We start from the raw sequence: 20268 nt of genomic DNA on the forward strand, positions 1-20268 counted from the left end.
TGTGAAGTCACATAGCGCTGTCTGACGAGCCTCAATTTAACTGGAGTTCCGTGAAGGCATCAGGAGTGTTTGTGGTGCGGCTCAGTTTGAGCTGAGATGACTTGCTGAGGCTGAAACCGACGAGAAACACGGGAGGCCCTCTGGGGACAGGTAGCGGTATTATCAAACATTTTTAACGCTTTTTGACTTATTCCACATTGATTTATTGAAGACTTTGACTTGCCAGCGATTTTACACGCTGATAAAATCAGTGCTAACCCATTAGCCGGCTAGCTGTAGCGGCAAGTTAGCTAAATTTTCGGCGGTGGGCGTTTTGAGGTGAAGATTTCTCGTCTGTGGGCAGAGAGGTTTCATAGCGTTATCTGTCTGTAAATGGGCACGGCAGTTTTATCAATGTTTTCTGATTAAATTAACGTTAAACTGGGTGTTATAAGCTAACTAAACAGGTACACAGACCAAGTGAAAGTATGCCGTAATTCCCTCAGCGGTTCCAGTAATAAAGTTAATCAAAAATTAATGTTTTGGTGCAAAACAGTACAGTAAGTACATAAAGTGTGATTTAAAAAAAAAAAAAATCAAGTACTGCAAGTCAAGAAGCTTAAATAGAAAGTTGAGAGTAAAATCTGGGTTGTATAGATATGTACAAGATGACTGAGCGCTGCAGGAGTGTGCAAAGTATTGATCAGGTGTGTTAGCTTGACACCACTTATCAGTTAAAGTTTTAGCATTGTTGTTATGATAACTTCTAGTAACGTCTGTGTTTCTGAAGCGGCCAGCCTGCAGATGTGTCTTTGAACGCCGCAGTGAGTGTGATTGCTGCTTTGTGATGGTTCTCATAAGGAAAGTGAAAGCAGCATCCAGAGGTGAGAGGAGCTGATGGCTGAGCAGCGGAGATGGTTCGGCTGTCATGACTGCGCTCATTTGTCTGCTCACGTGGTTGCCTCAGGTCCTGCCAGGTAAGTACATGACATTTAGTCACATGACCCTGAGTGACAGTTACACCTGGAGGCGCTTCCTCTGAACACATGATGTTTTCAGTGAATGCATGAGGCTTCAACAGCGTTGCACCGCAGTAACTGGAATAGTAGTAATAATGGTAATATTACCTTGTTAAAAGCTTGCACCTAAACGCCCCTCAGTGTAACTCGACCTCCAGCTGGAGGTTCGGGTGCGTCCTGCTGCTATCAGCTAATGTAACCTGGAGGCCGGGAAGCAGAGCTGAGAGGCGGGAGCTCCGGTCAGCCCCCGTCTCTTCACATCCACTCCCCCAGATTTGTTAATGCTTCAGGCTTGAAGTTTTAAGCTCCGCGGGACGCGTTTGTCTGTTTGCATTCCAGGTTTGAATAAACTCCCCCAGCCTGTCAACGTGACGCTGACCTCAAACCGGTTCAATCATACGTTGAAATGGGAGCGTGGACCAGGGACCCCCGCAGGAGTCCACTACGCCATCACCATGCGCACAGAAAGGTAGGTCGCATGTGTGTTTGTACTTAGAACAAATGTGTTAGGAACAGTTTTAAAGAAGACTCAGGAGCACCGTCTGAAATCTAGTAGAGGAAGTTGCTTATTCTTGCCGCAAGGCAAGAGAATAAGTGACTCCAGAGAGCCTGCAGTGTAAATGTTCAGTCAGACAGAGTTAATATGAGACTTTTATAAGGCCAGACAGAAATGCTCTGTTCCTCTCTGATGTCCACTCCCCTGGACGCAGCCTCTGTCTTCATGAGGTAATATACGAAGTCATTGCAAGGTGATCACACAAAATGGGCATAAAGTATGAGAAGTTCCCGGAACAAGCTGGTGAGAAACCATTGAGTGGATTTCTCTGTTCTGCTCCGTTTATCTGCAGCAGGAAGTTTAAAGCTGATTCCTCAGCTGTTCCTGCATGTGCTTCATAATAAATGCTTTTCATGTGAAGGTTACTCGCATTGGAAAAACATACTTTTTAGCTCAAACTTAAATAAAAGCAAAGACTCGTCGGCTCTTTTGACCCCCTGGCGTCGGCTTCTTTCCCTCCTGAAGGGGGACGTCCTGGCTGCCGGTGGCCGGCTGCGAGCGAGTCCAGCACCCACTGGATTGTGACCTGACGCAGGCCTTCTCCGACCCGTGGCAGGTCTACTTTACACAGATCACAGCACGACTGGAAGCACAGGCCTCACAGCCAGTGGTCTGCCAAGAGTTTCAGCCCATCAGAGACAGTAAGTGGGTCTGTCACATTGGTGTGACTGCGTCTCTGTCAGGACTTCATGTCTGTGAGGTTATAATATAAAGCGTTTGAAGCTCAGCTGTTTCGTCTGCTTGTCCTCCAGCTCTCCTGGACCTGCCGCTGCTGACCGTGGAGGCCTGTGACACAAACCTGTGTGTGGACCTCCAGCCTCCCGTGGAGCACCTCAGGCAGAGCTACGAGTCTCTGAAATACAAACTCAGGATCGAGTCCAACGGTGCTGAAAGGACCCAGGTACTGCACGAAAGCTCGCACTCAGAGTCGATTGACAAGTTCAAACAGGTGCACGGCTTTAAAGACGATGCTGCTGCGACAGGTACAGGTGTGTTTTAAGGCTTGTCAGACGCTGAAGCCTGGTCTGATAAAACCAGAAGGAGCGGTCCGAACACAGCGTGATGTGAAAGGATCAGGGATTGAACTGATGCCTCCTGTGCTCTGATCTACGGCAGAAACGCTGTGAGTCGTCTCTAACGTCCGTCTCCGGTTTCTCTTCTTTAAGAGCGCCAAGTTTCCGGGACGAGAGGTTTTGAAGGATCTGGGTCCTGGCAGACAGTACTGCGTCTCAGTCTGCTTCTCAGACCCTTTGCTGCCCAGGAAGTCCAACTACAGCCAGCCGGTGTGCGCTTTCACCGCCGGCGGCCATTCTGCAGGAACAGGTCAGTGTGTCTGTGCTTCTGTGTGAGACACTCTCACACACGGCCATGAAAGGTCTACGCCGTCCACGCTGTTATTGCAGACTTTGAATCCTCTGTAATGTCCTTGTGACGTCTCCAGAGAACAAATCATATTTACAGTCTTTAAAAACAGAGAAAAATGCTTTAATTTGATAGTTTAGGCCTGGACGTGAAACACAGGGGGACCTGATAATGTCCGTGCAAACTGATAGATGAATGGAACGCGGCCTTTATCAATTTTACTGATCCCACATGTCAAAATGTCTGCAGGGCTGCAGGAAGATTTACAGATTTTGTGAATATAAGCTGTAAAGTTATGAGAAAAAAAAAACATCTGAATGCTAAAAGACAAAGCTGTGACGTATGAAAAAAATCAGAATTTATTTCAGGAAAAACAGAATATTTCCAGAATCACATTTTATTTTGAGAACTAAGTCATAATTTTACCTGAAAAAATCTGATTTCACGTGGTTTATTGTTTCTTTTGGCTGGTAAAGCTCTTTGAATTTTACTGATTTGATTCAAAGTGTCATAAATTTAAAGATTGATTTATTGAAAAGGTTGAAGAATAAACTTGTCTGTCTGAATATTTCACGGTTACATGGATTCATGTGCGGACACTTCTGTCCAAACAGAACGTGGTGTTGTGATCAGACTGTCTTATTGGTTATTTATTGGTCCAATGACTCTTTGAAGTCCACAGTGGACCACAGGTCATTGTCCCGTCCACTGAACGCTGCAGTGGTGTTGACGGTGAGGACCTTTGGTCTCTCAGGCTCCTGCGTGAATGACGTGTCCTCCCGTGCTCTCCGCAGACCCTGCGATCGCAGCCGTGCTGTGTGTGCTGGTGCTGTTGGCCGTGGTGGCGCTGCTCCTGCTCGTCTCTGCCGGCTACGTGTGTCTGAGGAGGAGGCCTCTGCCGCTGGTCCTGGTTAGTAACACTTTCATTTAACTGCAGAGCTGAAAGTGGTAGGTGGCAGCGACGCACGCCGCTGATGGCAGCCGGCCGCCGCCTCGCAGCTCATCTCTGAATTAATCTGTGGTTGAAAAATTTTCTCATTGTCTTTTTGGGGAAAATGAATAATTAGTCAGCAGCCGTTACTGGAAAATTCATCATCGAGTTAGAGAGAATTTGACGTCTTTTCCAGGTAAAACGAAGGATTCATCAAAGGCTGTTTCTAGTCAGCCCTAATATTAATAATAATCATTATATATTCGATGTTGTCACGTTCACCTGTGCAGGAAGAGCTAAAAGCAAATGAAGTTCACAGTGAGAAGATAAAACCTGTTTCCATCTGTTGTCAAATGAACTTTCAGCAGCATGTTTGAAATGTCACAAAGAGGAAAAACAGAGAAGATGCAGATTTGGTGTGTTTCCATAAACTGGTCTGAAGCGGATGAACTGGGCGACACCAAGTGAAGTGTCATCAGAAGGTGGAGGCATACGCCACGCTACGCATGGCTTTGATTAAAAGAGTAGAAGAAGAAGAAGAAGAATGTTGAAGACCAGAAACGGCCTTTAAACACCTGAGAGAGGAATGGAGAGACGTCTGCAGGAGTTTGTTTCGTCCTTCATGTCAGCGAGTGTCGGCCATGTTTTCACGTACCTGTTGTTGGTCTGACCAGACATGTTTTCGCTCGTTATGGGAACGTTCAGGAAGACAACGACGGAGGAAACTACTGCTGCTGCTACTCCTCGTTCTTCTTCTTCTGTGGAAAGAGCTGATTGGTCGTGTGAGTTTTGCTACGTCAGAACTTTATTGCACTGTTGAGGAAGTTTTCTGAGATTTTTCCATCGAGCTTTGGAAGGAGATATTTCAAAACGTACATTAAAAACATCCTGATGGAAACTTCATTTGGAAAGTTAACATTAAAAAGTATTGAAGTATTTTCCGTCCTAAAACACGTCCGCTGTCGGCCTTTATGAAGGAAAACTGCGTCCAGACATCGAGTCATTTACACATGAAGCCTCTGCTGTGATGCTCAAAACCAACATGGCGGGTCTGTCAGTTATTTGGTGGGAACAGAAAACACAGAGTGGGACAAACCCTGCAGAACCAGACATCATAAAGACGTCTTCATCATCTCTTAATCATCTGGAGAATTTGGGAGAGAAAGCATGAAAAATTAGCGTCGCTCTGCGTCCATATTTGTTCAAGTTAAGAATCTTTGTGGTTTCACATCTCTGTCATCTCACATCTTCTGATTCTCGAGGCTTTGAAGTACAATCATCTGTAGAGTGATGTGATGACACCAGATGAGTAAATGATGAAGAGTGCTAAAGTCATATCTGGAGATTTGACAGTCGCAGCTCTACTCTTTGCATTATTGTTTAATATGTACAATACAAGCTGTGTATCTGTGGTTTGGCAGCGAGCAGCTCTCGCTTAACTTTTTCTGAGTAAAGCAACAGGAAAGAACTGCAGGCGGAAACGCGCTCGAGCAGAAAAAACCCTCACATTCGCCGTACACATCAGTGGGGGTGCCATGTTTGTGGTCGACCTGCGGTGAAAGAAGAAGAGAGGCGAAGGCTGATGGCTGCAGGCAGGATGGATGATGTTCGTATTCGCTGTTCTCAGACGAGTGTGGACTGAGCCGCCGGCCGAGGCGTCCATGTTAGAGCTTCTCACTGTTCAGAGACTCATTCACATCAACATCCATGACCAGGAATAAAAATCATTCACACTTTTCCCTCATAAATACACTTTTTCATCTGAAGTCATCAAATATCAGTTTTTCAATAGAAGAAAATCAGTTATTCAGATGAATTCTTTGTTTATTTAAATCCAGTCCGTTTACGTCTGAGCTTCACTCGTCCATCCAGGATCTACGTGTTCTCAAAGAAAGAACACGGCGACCTTAAGTTTTGGATTTGTGGTATTTATGGTGGTGGATCGATCACATGACCGATGAGCCAGTTGACTGGAGCGAAGGTGGAAACTCCTCAGAGCATGAGCTCATGTTCCTTCACGGTAGAGCAATCACCAAGAGCCGTCGTGAGGTCAGCTGACGTCAGGCAGGAAGAACTGCCACCGTCCGCCATTTTCACCTGAGACAGCGGAGACGACAAGCTAAACAGTGAAGACATGTTTGAGTTTATGTCCATAAGACAAGCAGCTGTAACGATGGCGCTCTCACAGGTTTCCATCGGGACCGTCGAGCTGCTGCTGCTTTTAGTACTCTAAGACTTGAGAGAAGTACTTTGAAGCGGTACTTAAGTTACTGTGTGTCCCCTGCCTGTGGACGTCTGATCGTCTGTCTGCTGGGACGCTAACAGGACCAGTGTTCAGTTGGTAGTCAGAGCTTTTGAAACCTTCCTTCGTGTCACCGGCTCTGTTTTATCGCTGCATGCTGGGATGTGAGCGCTGAGCCGCGTGGGCGTCTTACAGTTAACCTCTCATTATTTGTGGTGTTGTCTCATGCGAGGGGGATTTGAGCACGCTTTTTTCTGAAATAAGACGCGGTTTCTGTTCAGTTATTTGCTGCCTCCAGCAGCGCAGTGAGGCGAGGTGGAGACGGGGTTTCCCCTCGCACAGGACTTGAACGTGGCCAATAAATTAAAGGTGAAGTTTGGAGGGACTCGAGGCTTTTGGTTGCTCACCAACTTTTCCAGAAGGGTGATTTGATATGATTCAGCAACATTTCCACCAGTGGAAACATGCTGTTGTCTGATAGCAGAAAGGATATCTACAGCTTCGTGTGAGCGGCTCGCAGCGGTCCGATAAGCTGACTTCAGACCAGAATCCCTCCCTGCCTCAGCTGCTCCTCCTGTTTTGATGCGTTTGGAGTTTGATAATGTTTAATTCAGTTTTAGGATCCAGAGCTTCCACCGGTTTGTCTTTAAGGAGGTCACTGAGACCTCGTGAAACACATTTTTTGGATAAAATGATGAAGCGATGGTGTTTCTGTCTAAAAGGTCAAAGGTCAGCTTCACTGTGACATCATCCTGTCGTGCAGAAACTCTTTTCTTATTCACTCAGGAACATCTGCTCAGAGTTGGTGACACCTATTGTTTAGATCTTCTGTGAGGTCAGGTTGAACGTGTGTGTGAAGCGTCCATATTTGAAGCGCTGTGGTTCACCACGAGCTGATCGGTTGAGCTGATATTCATCTTCAGGTGATTGTCGTCGCTACGCGTGATGAAGCTCTCTGAACTCGTCCGGACAAACTGGAATCAGACATGTCAGCCACCAACAAACACACTGAACACCTTTAATTAGGACGACGTTTCTTTTTATTTTTTATTTAAAATTCTCACTCTTTTGTATATATACTGATGTTTTTAATTTGCATGCACTTCTTATATTACTTCCCCTCGAGGGACTAATAAAGGAATATTGAATCAAATTAATTAAACTCCTTCACTACAAATATCATGCAAGTCTGGATGAACATGGATATAAACTGTAACCTGACAAGTCTGACCAGTCTGACTGGTTCTGGGGTTTGTTTCAAACTGCAAAGCTTCCAATAAAAACTGACTTCCTGAAAAGCTCAGGACGTGAGAATTAAAGTTCAGACCGGCTGTTTGGGACGCAGATTTCCTGGAGTTGTAGATGGAGTTTGCACTGGATTTTGCAGGTGTACCTAATAAAGTGGCCACTGAGGGTATGTTGATAACATTTAGAAGCACAGATGTCCCAAATTTTCAGCTTTTGGCTTTAAAAACATGAGAATTTGCTGCTTGTCTTTGTCTCGGTTAATGTCAAAGTGAATGTCTTTGGACTTTTGGACTGTTGGTCAAACACAGCAGGACATCTGAAGACGTGTCTTCAGGCTCTGCAGAGCTGATGTTGGTGTTTGTCACTGTTTTCTGACACTCTACAGAACAAACAAAGCTTTGAATCGAGGAAATAATCATCAGATCAGTGAAAAACAGTCGTTTCATGAGTGAGTGTGAAAATGTGTTAGCATGTTAGCACGTTAGCAGAGCAGAGGGTCCTTTAAAGCTTATAACACCAACAAAACCAAGTAGATTTGATTGACTGTGAGATTTAAATAGAACATAAAGGACGTGGTCGTTGATTCTTCTTCTGCTGTTTGTTGTTTCCACCTGTTGAATGTGTGTTATTTAAAATCAGCTGATCAGACCGCTGTCGATCTGACGCACTGATTTTAACATCTCTCCGTCTTTCTCTGTCTTTGTCTCTCAGACATCCATCCGTCACCTAGAAGACGCTGTGGTCCTGGCGCCCCACAGCACGTCCCTGCTGTCCCTCCTGAATGTCAAACCAACACCGCCCTCTTCTGGTGAAAAGCGGAGCAGCCAGACTTCATCGGACGAGAGCGATGGGGAGGTGGGGACCGAGGGCACTGGTGGGAGCAGCGGAGGAGCTTATAAACTGCGGGTGGGCCTGAACCTCCTCTCCTCCTCCTCCTCATCTTCATTATCTGTGTCTGCTCCTTTATCACCCGAGCCCAAACCAGAGCCGAGCTCCTCAGAGGTCTTCGATCCCCCGCCGGCAGTCCTGAACTCAGCAGAGACTGGACCGAAGGACAAGCCGAGCTCAGAATCAGGCCGGTGTGCTCCAGGTCCTCCTGCAGGCTCCGACTGCTCCACTGCAGGAGGAATCGAGCCAAATAAAGAGGAGGTGGAGGCGGCGGGAGAGGAGGACAACCAGGACGTAAACCTCCTCACATTGACCTTTGGCAGGCACAAGGAGGAAGAGGAGGAATCACATGCTGACATGGCAGAGATGCACATCACCACACAAACATGGGACAGCCAGAAGGTGGCCACAGAAGCAGCTTCCTGCCCTGACAATGAGGAGGAGAAGGAGGAGGAGGAGGACGATGACTCTGGGTACATTGGCCGTCCTTGTCCACGTTATTTAAAGAAGCTGCTTTAGAGGTTTTCTGTGTTTCTACACTTTGATGACATGTTGACTGAAGCTCTGCTCACGTCCACGTCCGTCCCCTCAGTCTGACATTGACATCACAGGACGGCTTTACTCTGACGAGCACACTTTGAAGAGGCTTTCCAACTAAACTCACGGTTTAGGAACTTCAGACTTTCTCATGAACATCAGATTTTTAGAGCAGCTGTCCTCAAAGTTCAGTGTGTTTACTGTTTTTGTGGTCCAGATCATGCACAGAGCGATGATATGACAGCTCCACAGAGTGAAGCCAAAGCATCTCCACCGCCCCCCGGTGGCCGCCTGTGGTACACCTCATAAACTCCACTCCAAACTAAAAGCACAGGTCAAAGAAATGTTTCCACAGATCAGTTCTGTCCCTCTTATCTGATGTCTGTTCAGCGGTTCACTTCTCTGCTGTTAGTCAGTTATTTGTGCTGTAAAAAGCAGGTGTAAGGTCATGATTGACAGCTGGCTCTAACCAATGGTTGAGTCGCTGGGTATCAGTCAGTCACTCTGGCTTCATTTCTGTGCAGTCGGAGGAAGTGGAGAGGCGTTATGAAATCATTAGCATAAAAATAGAATGATGTTCCTGTAGGAGGCCTCTCTCTTTCCTCTCCACATGTTTTACTGTGAATATGGAGCATAAAGCATGATGGACATGCTGGAGGACACTCCATGTCTTCCTCATACGTGCAGGGATTCCACCCCTGGAGCGTCCGGGCATTCATTTGTTTTCCAGCTGTCGTCACGTTACAGATCATTTCAGATGAAGACTCTTTTTTTTGGAACAGTCGCTGAAGTAGAAGCAGACTTCACGACATTTCACCGGCTGTTTTATGACGATCGCTGACGGTGTTTGAGAGGTTTTACCTTCGTTCTCCTGAACACATAATGAGTACTGTACTTTCTTTATGTTTGACCTCCTCAGCCCTTCACACTGAACACGCAGAGCTGCTTCATCCATTACTTGAATAACAGCAAATCGATCAACAATTTCTGACATTTTGATTCATTTTTTTCCAAGAGAAAAAGCCAAACATTTGCTGTTTCCTGCCTCTCAGGTGTGAAGATTTGCTTCCCCTTTTTGTCTTATCTGATCCAAACTGAATATCTTTGGATGTTTGATGGTCAGATAGAACAAGGCGTTTGAATGCGTCATGTTTGGCTCGGCGTGGTCGGCGTGTCGGGCAACAGAAATCATTGGCGGGTTGATCAATAACTGAAACATTTTTATTTGTGGCCCTCGTCTCTGTGAGGTTCACGTGTGCATCATGTGTTTTTATTTTTGTTGAGGTTTCAGATCCAACAGAACTCTTCCAGTAGTGTTCAGTGATGCTTCCTCCTCCTCCTCCTCCTCCTCCCTCTCCCTCTGTTATTCTGGGTGCTGCCATTGGGAGGCGTTAGTTATGTCCCATTAAACACAGTGAAAAAGGCAGTTTTATCTCAAAACTTTCTGCAGCTGAACGGAAACAAATCCGACACCATTGGATTTGTTTCAGAAAACCTGTGCTGTCGGCGTCGAGCCTGCAGGCAGAATCCAGGGTGAAATATCTCGCACTGATTTTAATTATGAAAAACTAATCACAGACATTTCTATCAGCGCCTCAAAAATCTGAACTCAGAAGGTCTCCTGCTTTCATTTCATCTCAGTTTGATTGTTTTAACTCATCAGAGTTAAACCAAAAAACACCTTTAACGCCTTCAGCTGCTTCAAAACTTCACTGGATTTTCCTGATGACCCTAAATGCACCTCATGACATAGCTCCCGGTCATATTGTTGAACAGTCGCAGCTCAGCCTCAGAGTCCGGCTCAGGACTGAAGGACACCTGGTTTACACCCTCAGACCCCTCCCACCTGCAGCCCCCTGCCTGAGGATCAGTTTATTAACATCTTTTCTGCTTCATTATTGTTTTAATTCATGTTTTATTCCATTTTATTTCAAGTGTGAAGCACTTTTTAACCTCCTTTTGAGAAGTGCTGTGGAAAGGTTCATATTTTTAAAGAGTGGAAACCATCAGCTGTTCCTGGTAATCAAGTCTGAGTCGTGACAGCATGAGGAATATTAGTGGATGACTGTTAACACAGCATCATGTTTTTATTTTTGAATGTACAATTTTTAACATGGAAAGCAGAGTAATGCATTCATTATGATGAGTTTCTGTATTCAGCCAACTTTATTTAAACATAACCAGACATATTCCACATGTGACTTTTTTTTAAATGTTCTGTGAAATCTTTCCATTTTTATAACTCAGTGCCAAGCTTTTCTAAATCACTCAGCCATAAATGTACATTTCACAGATAATAAAGTGCATTTTAGATACTGACTGGTGTTTGTTGTTTGTGTTGTAGCAGTAAAGTGAAGAAACTTACTTTGAAACCAAAGCACAGAGGCAGATGTGAACACAGAGCAGAAAACGGCAGAGTGAGGACTCGCTTTCTGTCCACGGCAGCGGCTCAGAGCAGCTCAGAGCAGGATCTGAAGGGCAGAAAACACAGGGAGGGACTTCAGGGGAAACAGAAACTCAGCTCTGAATGACAACAAACGGTGTTCATTTCCCAACCCCCACACATGACCCCAGCTCCCTCCCATCCCTCTCTATATGTTGTGTGCTCAAACCCAAAAACAACCGCCTCATCTTCCTGTGACAGACGCTTGACTGCGAGCCACAGCAGTCCATGGAGGGACGATGGGGTCGTGGATGCTTCTTCTTCTACATTTCCACCTTGGTAATACTCCCTGGATTGAGGCTGGGCTGGAAGTAGGAGGTTTAGATGGTGAATATGTGACATGAATGTGTTTTTTCTGTGTCTTTCTTTAGCTCACCTCTCTGTTTTTGCACCTTTGAACTGAGATTTGTGCAAATACTGTGGGAGGGTGTGCTAGGATGTGTGTAAGGATGTTTGCAGGAGCAGTAAATGTAAAGTTGTTAAACTTTGTATTTGCTCACAGTGAGCTCTTGAGCAGGAAGTGTTTCTGTCATTCGTGCTGCAGAGTTTTGAAATAAGAGCAAACAGCGTTCTTCACGTCTATGTTCTGTCTCCTTCTGTCATCCTCTGCAGTGCTGGGTCTCCCCCTCCCAGCACCCTCCAATGTCTCCATCTCCTCCTTCAACATGGATCACACACTCAGCTTCCTGCCCGGCCCCGAGACCCCCTCCAGCACCCGCTTCAAGGTGGAAGTCCTCCGCCTCAGGTACTCGCTCGAAGGTAGAGAGGACAGGGGAGGCTGAGTGACAGGACATCCTGTTTGCTCCATTTGCAGCATCTGAAGCACTGATTTTGGGATGAAAACCCAAAATGAGCCTGAACTTCACCACACTGTTTCTTCTTCTTCTTCTTCTTCTTCTTCTTCTTCTTCTTCTTCTTCTTCTTCTTCTTGTCAGCATTTTACTAAGTGATACAAAATGAACATTAAAATCCAGAGTCTGAAATCTGAAATTTTGTCTCAAGTTTAGTCAAAATGTGACTGACTAAAGAGGGACTTTCTGAAGAGTTCATGTAATCGAGTACTGATGCTGACGGAGAGAAAGCCGGTGGGCTGATGTGACAAAAGATGAAGTAAAATGAAACTTAACTTCAGTTGATGCAGAATTCAGAGTTTATTATAGGACGCTGCATCAGTGTGCAGCTACAATATTCACCATGGTTAGCGTCTTAGCTTAGTGTGTTAGCATGCTGATATTTGCTAATTACCACTAAACGCAAAGCACAGCTGAGGCTGACAGAAGAAAAGTCAGAGGATCATTGAGTCATTGTGGCTCATCCTGAGGGGAACATGAACATCTGTCCCACATTTCATGAAAGTCCATCCAGCAGCTGATGAGATGGCGACATCTGAGACGCTAGAAGCTGAAGAAGCTAGTCCAACATGATGATTGTAAAGTAAAAAGTCTATGTGTAAAATCAATAATCAAACAGTTTTCTGAAGTGTTCCTGAGCTCATGTGTTCACAAAGTGGTGAACCTCGCTCCATCCTGAGCCTTTCATACCCGACCATGACGCTCTCACCTGTCACAATGAGCCTGTTTACCTGTGGAACGTTCCAAACAGGTGTTTTTGGAGCGTTCCACTTCTCTCCCAGTCTTCTGCTGCTTCTGTCCCGACTTGTCTGATCTGTTTCCTGGACTCAGGCTTGTTTAACTTCTGCCTTTCCCTCCACAGATGGTCATCTGTTTCATTTTTGTTTCTGAGGTGCCTCTAAACTCTGAGTGAGCAGTTTCTTTTCAGAATAACTGCGTCCTTCATCACAAGTCTGAGTTCGGTGTTTCAGGATGACGCACGCAGCCTCAGCCGCTAACCTTTTCATGTGGTGACGTGTTCCTCAGCGTGTTGATAGTGATGTTTTCTCTCCCTCCTTCTGCGTTCTCTTTGGCTCTGGAGGAAGAAGTCGTGGCGAGCGGTGGCTGACTGTTCGAAGCTGACGGCCGGACAGACGTGTAATCTGACCCGAGCCTTCAGGGACCCGTTCGACTACTACCAAGCTCGCGTCCAGGCCTTCGCAGCCAACCGGACGTCCAACTGGACCGTGTCTGAGCAGTTCCAGCCTCTGTCAGACAGTGAGACGCCACCGACACACAAATATGGGAGATTTGAAGTTCCACACATTTCTCTGAGCCCTGCTCCTCAGATGAGGTTTAGCTAATTCAGGCTAGCGTGCTCATCCATCTTACTTCAGTAATTTGAAATAAAGACTCAATGAGCAGAGAACTGAAACCTTGATGAGTGCTGATCATGTGATTGCAGGTACATGAGGATTCATGGAGATGAGGGCTGTTAGTGATTGTCATTGAGCTCCACAGAATTTCCACAGTTTCATCGCTGGAGAAAAGTTTCCAGTAAATGTAGTCAGAGTGCGAATGATGATGCTGCAGGACTGGAAATGAAACCTCGCTAAAATCTCTAAAAAGGGAGCTTAAATTTGTGCACATTGTCTCAGGTGACATGAGCTGTGATCTTTTTTCAGCGTGCATGTCCAGCTGACGCTTCACGACGACAGCAGCTGATCGTGCTGATTTCTAACCTGCACGTTCTCTCTTTAAATCATATTTACAATCTTTCATTGGAAATCAAAGAAAACGAGTCATCTGCATTTGAAAATCACTTCATGTTGAAGTAAAACGTCTTATTATGATCCAGCTAACTGGAATAAGATGAATCCGGTCTTCAGCATTATAATCTGGAAAGCAGCGACCGTGTTTGAAGACCATGGCCGAGCCCTGGAGGCAGAAACAATCTCATTGGCTGAGCTGAACTTCAGTGGGTGGGGCTAGCATGGGGCAAACATATAATTGGTCCATATAAACCTGGAATATGTTAGTGACAATAGTTTTCTGTTTTGACATCAGATGTTTTTAGGATCATTGTCCTGCACTGACTCTCTTCTCAAAGTGGCCTCGTCTCTCTCGGTAGCGCTCTTGGGACCTCCTGATGTGTCCGTGTCCGGCTGTGGGAACTGTTTGCTCCTGCAGCTCAGAGTTCCTCCAATCAGGGGCTTCCAGCAGCTGCAGGACTTCCACAGAGAACTCGTCTTCCACGTGCGAAGGACCAGGGACGGTGCTCAGGTACGAAGGTGGCAGCTTCAAGCTGCGCTGATCAATACTTCTACAATCAAAATGGATCAAATCACTGTATGTGTGATGATGATGATGATGATGATGATGTAACGAGGTCCACAGATAATTATCACCCGACTGTCACCTCTGCAGAGCCTTCAGTCGAGTTTGGGATCGAGATCTTATGAGAAATTACACTTGAAGGATTCCTTAGTTTAATCGATGAGTCAAAGAAACATAACAGTCCACACGACCTTCATTTTACAAAATATCTCACACAGAAACGCAAAAACAGTTCCAGCTGAGCATACCTGGCCAGCAGGTGGCGATAAGGTCTGTGTCAGCAATGTGTCAAACACCAGAGAAGAACATTATTTAACCACTTGGTGGCACGCGGCCCAGCAGCGCTAACCAAACGTAAGCTCAGCAGCGGTCGGCCATTGTTGTTGTTGTTTCAGATTCTCGTTACTCAAAGAAACTTTACGATATTTTTAGTGAACTCTGCACTTTAGAAGACGCTTTAAAAAGCCTCTGTTTCAGTGGGAGTGTGATTATTCCGCTGTCGTGGATTTTGTTGAACGAGAACTGAGTTTGGAGACATGATGTGGTTCATCAGGAATCCTGGTGGTTCACTGGTGTGTCTGATTAAGATAAGTTTAAGATAAGGGTGCGTTCAGAGCGGAGGGCCGTGATTTCACATCACGAGATAAGAGTGAACTTCTGCAGGTTTGCACGTTTCTTTGAGAGCGTTTTATTTCAGACTTCGTGAGGAAGCCATGAGGAATACTGAGAAATCAAAACGTCAAGCAGCTGCTCTTCATCTCCATCAGAACACTGAGCTTATCTCAGTGTCACACAGGCAGCAGCTTCCTCCGTGCGGTTTAACCCACGTCTTCCTCTCACCGGCTCATGTTCGAGGAAACGTCGATGACAAGAACAAAACAGATGTCGTCCTCACATCTCTAATTTCGGTCTCGTCACCTCACAGTTCTGCATTTATTTACAGTCCAAACACGATGAGGGCAGAGGATGAATCATTACTGGAGGAAATGAGACACAAACTTCTCCTGAAATCTCCACCAGCTTAAAGAGCGACATTCAGGAAACATAAAGCTTGTGTGTTAATGAGAAAAACTCCAATCAGAGGCGAGACAGGAGCTGATTGTCACACATCAGAGTCTCAGTCTGGGTCTTTCTCTGTGGCATTTAACACCTGGTGTGTGGCAGCTTCATGGAAAACATGCAGCAGTCTGACACAGGAAGTGAAACACTCGTCTTCACTTCAGCAGCTGCAATGATTTCTGTGGAATTACAAGAAACTGGGCGAGCAGCGAGAAAGGCCGTTGAGATGCCGCCTGCAGGCACAGACAGGCTGATCACGGCACAAACACAACAACACTGAGGCAGAACAACACTGAAAGATGTGGAACGCTCCAAAAACACCTGTTTGGAAGCTTCCACAGGTAAACAGGCTCATTGGTAACAGGTGAGAGGATCATGATTGGGTATGAAAGGGGCGTCCTGGAAAGGCTCAGTCGATCATAGAGGACGGAGCGAGGTTCACCACTTTGTGAACACATGAAGGACGAAGGAGATGAACACATGAACTCAGAGACACTTCAGAAAATAAACACAGTTTCATTGGAAATGATCGATTCTGGTTTTATTTCAAACAGCATCCTGAATGTTTAGAATTGGGGTTTCATTATGTGAAGAGTTTCGCTAACACGACACCTTTTGGAGGTTTGAATACACAGCTTTGGTGTTTGTGTCTCTTAGAAACAAGCTTTTATTGTAAACAGAGCATCAAAACAGTGAAGAGAAACTGAGAGTAGAATTGGTCCTTTTTTTGGAGGAATGACACAGAACGTGATGAGTTTTCTGCCTTCATGCTTCATCTCGTGTGGTTTGTGTTGCAGTTTGAACTGAATCAGCCGTACAAAGAGGAGACCATGATCACCTACCTGGAGCCAGGTGTGGAGTACTGCGTGACCATCTCTGTGAAAACACTCTTCAACTCCAACACCGTCACCAGTAAACCTTACTGCGCCTTCACCAGCCCTCCACCCACGTCCTCACGTACGTCACAGCTCTGTTAGCAGAACAGTCAGCAAACAAAGAGACACACGACAGTCCAAACCTGTCCGGCCCTCTGTCGTCTTAGAGTCTGCTGCAGGCTGCATTCACAGGTGGAATAACTCTGCAACAAATTAAGCAGGAAGCCCTAATTAAAGGCTGTCATGTTAGCCAAAAGGCCACAGATGCACAGGGTGAAATCCAAAGAAACCAACTACTGAGACAGAAAAAACTCTAGAGGCTTATGTCCCTTTAAAGGCAGCGGACTGCTGGTACACCTCCACAGGTGAACGCTTGATTGACATCTTCAGTGACTTCGTGTAGTTCCCAGCAGAGCTCGCCGACCGTCCTCCTGAGCTGTCCTCAGTGAAAACACCTGTGTGGGGGTGCCGGGCCTTTCACAGGTGAAGTGATGTCACATGTCTGAGGGGAGTTTAAGAGTGAACGCTGAACCAGCTCCACCTGCACGAAGGTCTGCGTTCGCTGCTGCTTTTGGCAGAAAGGGGAACTTCATTTGAATGTTAACAGTTCCTCTCAGAGAAGTCGATGTGAAAGAACTTTTACAGTTCAACACTCGACCTCAACACCTGCAGATGTCAGCGTTATGTTCCAGGATCCTCGGTGACATTAGTGACGTTTGCAGACTAACTGAACCTCCAGTCTTTCCACCTGTTGGTGGATTTTTGGTTATTTCCAGGCAGTAAAGGTTCAGGAAAGTGACGCGTGTTTCTGTGCTCCTGTTTCAGTGTATGTGGTCTACAGCCTGCTGGGAGCCTTCTGCGTGCTGGGCTTCCTCCTCCCCGGACTGGTTGTCTACTGCAGTCAGCTGGGCGTCACATTACTAAGACGACGCCCACCCGGAACTCTGGTAACAGATCAGCTGTGTGTGCTGGGACTGCTAATCAACCTGATCAGTTTGTTTAATCTGTTGACTTTCTGAGACGATGAGCTGATTAAGATCACGCTTTGGTCATTATAAACCAGATAAAGATTAAACTGCCGACGCAGTGATTAGTAGATTAATAATTAGTCCGTCAATTGATCCTGTAACCAGAGTTTCCAGCCATGCTAGTGTCTCTGTAGGACTCGTGGTGTTTTGAGCTAAATGCTAACATCAGCATGCTAACATGCTCACAGTGACAATGCTAACATGATGATGTTTAACAGGTATAGCATGTTAGCATGCTAACATTTGCACAAAAACACAAAGCACACCTGGTCCCATCGGTCAGTAGCTGTGCTGATATTTGGTGATAAACTGAAGGAATTCTTGACCTGACGGTGGCGCTAGAGGATCCCTTCTAATTCATCCTGAGGGGAACGCGAATGTGCGTAGCTAATGTCATGTTAATCCGTCCAACAGTTGTTGAGGCATTTCACTAAAAACATAAATATGAACCTGATGGTGGCGCTAGAGGCAAAGTCAGGGGATTCATCCTCTGAGAACAATGAATGTCTGTGCAAGACTTCATGTCAAAGCTTCTAATAGTCTAAATATTTCAGACTGGACCAGCTGACCGACAGACCGCCACGCCATCCCGAACGCCACGCTGCTAAAAATGAGAAACATCTGCTCGTTTCAGCCTCTCCAGCGTGAGGACCTTCTGCTTCTCTCTCTTTAACATAATTGTAAATTTAACATCTTCCTGTTTTTTTGGACTGTTTGATGAATAAAACAAGCGATTTGAAGACGTCACCTTAAAGTTCGAGTCTGGTGATCTTCTATATTTTTCTTCTTCTCAACAAAGTCTGGACCCAAACCGACGACGATGTTTCTGCTAACAAGCGCTGTGTGTGAAGAGCTTCTTCCTCTGCTTTAGAGCTCCATTATCGTCCAAAACTAGTAAAAACACATCACATCTTCCTTCATCACCATGAACACGCACACACCGTCCTGCTGCCACAAATACTCACTACAGCGCCAGATGTGGATTAGTCCCCCGCTGTAAATAGTCCCCAACAAATGCACTGCTTCCCTCTTTGTGTGAGCAGCTGTTTGAGGAAATTAATGAGCTTTTGAAAAAAATGAAACTGTTTTTTTTATGTCTTCTGTACGCACCAATGAGTTTAGAGCTGAGGGCCACAAACAGGAAGTCAGACAGTACTGAGAGACGGACGCGTTGTGGGTTTTGGTCTTTTCATGAGATTGTTGACAGAAAGAAAAATATAAACCTCTGTGAAACTGTGCTGGACCTTTTTCAGTCTTTTTGACATTAATCAATTCATAAATTTATTTACAAAATAGCTGATTAAGACCTCCACACCTGGCTGAAAAACAGCGTTCTCCACAGTTACTCTCACTGCTCAGTGTTCAGAAATGTGCTTAAAGAGAGTTTTACCAGAAGCAGGTAAGCCGGACCTCCTCTGCTCCTCTCCTTGTCTCCAGTCATATCTCCTCCTCCGGGGCCAGAATCGTGGAGGTGCGCCGGCCGAACTCTCAGATCAGATCTCAGCCACGCAGCTGCATAAAGAAGGCTCAGTCGACTGCCTCCTGACCGCCCACACGCCCGTTCAGCCGCTGAGGAGCAGCTCAGAGGAGGAAGAGGAGGACTGTGGACAGTCAGACGTTTGAAATGGAAGCGCTGCAGGATGGAGGCCAGGAGAGCTCGTTTAGGTGGAGGTTGTTTTGATCGTAATAATTCTGTTTATCTTTACTCTCTCCTTCTTTTTCTGAATTAGCTTGAGGTGGTTGAAGTTTAAGTCTGTGAAAAGAACTTTTAGAACCAGAGAATAACTGGAACAAATGAGGAGGAACAGAAGTGAAAAATGCTGATCTGGTGCGTGAAACTTGACCTGAACGTCACGCCATGAAGGACGGACACACTCCACATGTCCGTCCTGTTGTCCTTTCTCTCCGTCACTGCTGTCACTGATGAGCTGTTTGTTCACCAGGTGTTTTTAACCTGATCAGGACCTGAAGATGTTAAAAACGTGGTGAATAAAATGCAGTGAACTGGAGACGAGTTGTTTGACCTGTTTTCACCTTAGCATTGAAGCTAACGCTGCGTCTCTGTGCCAAAGCCAACACCGGAAAGCTTTCCATCAACCACTCATGTATTTACAGTTTGTTCATGGTGATTTCCCAATAAAGAAAACTTTAATCAATAAACAGAAGCCGTGTAGACATTCATTATCAGCGCTCATCAAAGGAGAGAAGGACGGCTCAGGTTCACAATGGAAGTCTTGAATTGCACATATGGATACTGAAAAACAGAGTGTTTGTACAATAAAAATGTATAAAGAGGACAGCTGCACAGACGTGATGGATACCAGCACATGTTAACATAAAGGATGAAGTGAACCTCCAAGAAAAGCTGCATAAAACCAGAAAACAACACTTTCAATAAAAAGTCAGAATTCAGAGCGACACCTGCCTCTCTGTGGGCCAATCATAGCTTAACATGATGGAGTGGCACCTGGGGTGGCCAATCAGATATCAGGGGAGGGCGATGCCAGCCTGGACACGCCCCTGTCTGTCAGTGTGTTTTTCATTTGTTTGTCAGAACAACAAATTTATGTTTTTATTTGTTTACTGGAACATGAAGACAGTAAACAGTCATTCACATCAGATCATTAAAGCAAAGAGGACAGTGACTGTTGAAGGCTGTGAGCTCATGTTCACATAGGCAGGTGAGCGAAGGAGGCGCGCAGGTGGCGCAGGTGCGGCCGCGCGGAAACATGTTTCACTGGAAATGCATCCTGACTTGATCACAGGCTCCATTTATTTATTCATCTCTGTATTCATTCAGCCCCTCAGACAGCCTGAGCGCGCCACCTGACGCACACGGTTGCGCACCTGTCACCTGAGAAGGTGCGCAACAGCAAACAACCGGAAACAGTGGAAACACGAGCCGTTTAAAGGCCGAACGAACACAAGCGATTC

General features: G+C 45.8%; 2 protein-coding genes across 5 annotated transcripts; both read left to right on the forward strand.

The window, feature by feature from the left end:
* Window positions 1–51: 51 nt before the first annotated feature.
* On the forward strand, window positions 52–11080 carry LOC143330352 (interferon alpha/beta receptor 2-like). Of its 2 annotated transcripts, XM_076746867.1 has the most exons (8): window positions 52–150; window positions 841–956; window positions 1338–1467; window positions 2020–2195; window positions 2307–2455; window positions 2721–2877; window positions 3711–3826; window positions 8049–11080. In XM_076746867.1, the coding sequence occupies exons 2-8, from the start codon at window positions 908–910 to the stop codon at window positions 8742–8744; spliced, it is 1473 nt and encodes a 490-aa protein (XP_076602982.1). In that variant the 5' UTR covers window positions 52–150; window positions 841–907; the 3' UTR covers window positions 8745–11080. The 2 variants fall into 2 exon arrangements, with proteins under 2 accessions (XP_076602982.1, XP_076602983.1); XM_076746868.1 differs by lacking the exon at window positions 52–150 and having other exon boundaries at window positions 796–956; window positions 8049–8869.
* A 296-nt stretch (window positions 11081–11376) lies between these two features.
* Window positions 11377–19492, forward strand: LOC143330354 (interferon alpha/beta receptor 2-like). Of its 3 annotated transcripts, XM_076746872.1 has the most exons (8): window positions 11377–11532; window positions 11818–11950; window positions 13138–13313; window positions 14167–14318; window positions 16229–16388; window positions 17132–17253; window positions 17889–17978; window positions 18772–19492. In XM_076746872.1, the coding sequence occupies exons 1-7, from the start codon at window positions 11445–11447 to the stop codon at window positions 17940–17942; spliced, it is 885 nt and encodes a 294-aa protein (XP_076602987.1). In that variant the 5' UTR covers window positions 11377–11444; the 3' UTR covers window positions 17943–17978; window positions 18772–19492. The 3 variants fall into 3 exon arrangements, with proteins under 3 accessions (XP_076602987.1, XP_076602985.1, XP_076602986.1); XM_076746870.1 differs by lacking the exon at window positions 17889–17978 and having other exon boundaries at window positions 18772–19030; XM_076746871.1 differs by lacking the exon at window positions 17889–17978 and having other exon boundaries at window positions 11377–11484; window positions 18772–19030.
* Window positions 19493–20268: the final 776 nt, after the last annotated feature.

Source organism: Chaetodon auriga, chromosome 13, assembly GCF_051107435.1.
Source record: "Chaetodon auriga isolate fChaAug3 chromosome 13, fChaAug3.hap1, whole genome shotgun sequence".
Classification (NCBI taxonomy): Eukaryota; Metazoa; Chordata; class Actinopteri; order Chaetodontiformes; family Chaetodontidae; genus Chaetodon; species Chaetodon auriga.

Coding starts and splice junctions, on each gene's coding strand:
- LOC143330352 (XM_076746867.1), top strand. CDS start 908: ATGACTGCGCTCATTTGTCTGCTCACGTGGTTGCCTCAGGTCCTGCCA. Junction 1,468..2,019: donor ATCACCATGCGCACAGAAAG/GTAGGTCGCATG, acceptor TCCCTCCTGAAG/GGGGACGTCCTGGCTGCCGG. Junction 2,196..2,306: donor GTTTCAGCCCATCAGAGACA/GTAAGTGGGTCT, acceptor CTTGTCCTCCAG/CTCTCCTGGACCTGCCGCTG.
- LOC143330354 (XM_076746870.1), top strand. CDS start 11,445: ATGGGGTCGTGGATGCTTCTTCTTCTACATTTCCACCTTGGTAATACT. Junction 11,533..11,817: donor GGAAGTAGGAGGTTTAGATG/GTGAATATGTGA, acceptor CATCCTCTGCAG/TGCTGGGTCTCCCCCTCCCA. Junction 13,314..14,166: donor GTTCCAGCCTCTGTCAGACA/GTGAGACGCCAC, acceptor CTCTCTCGGTAG/CGCTCTTGGGACCTCCTGAT.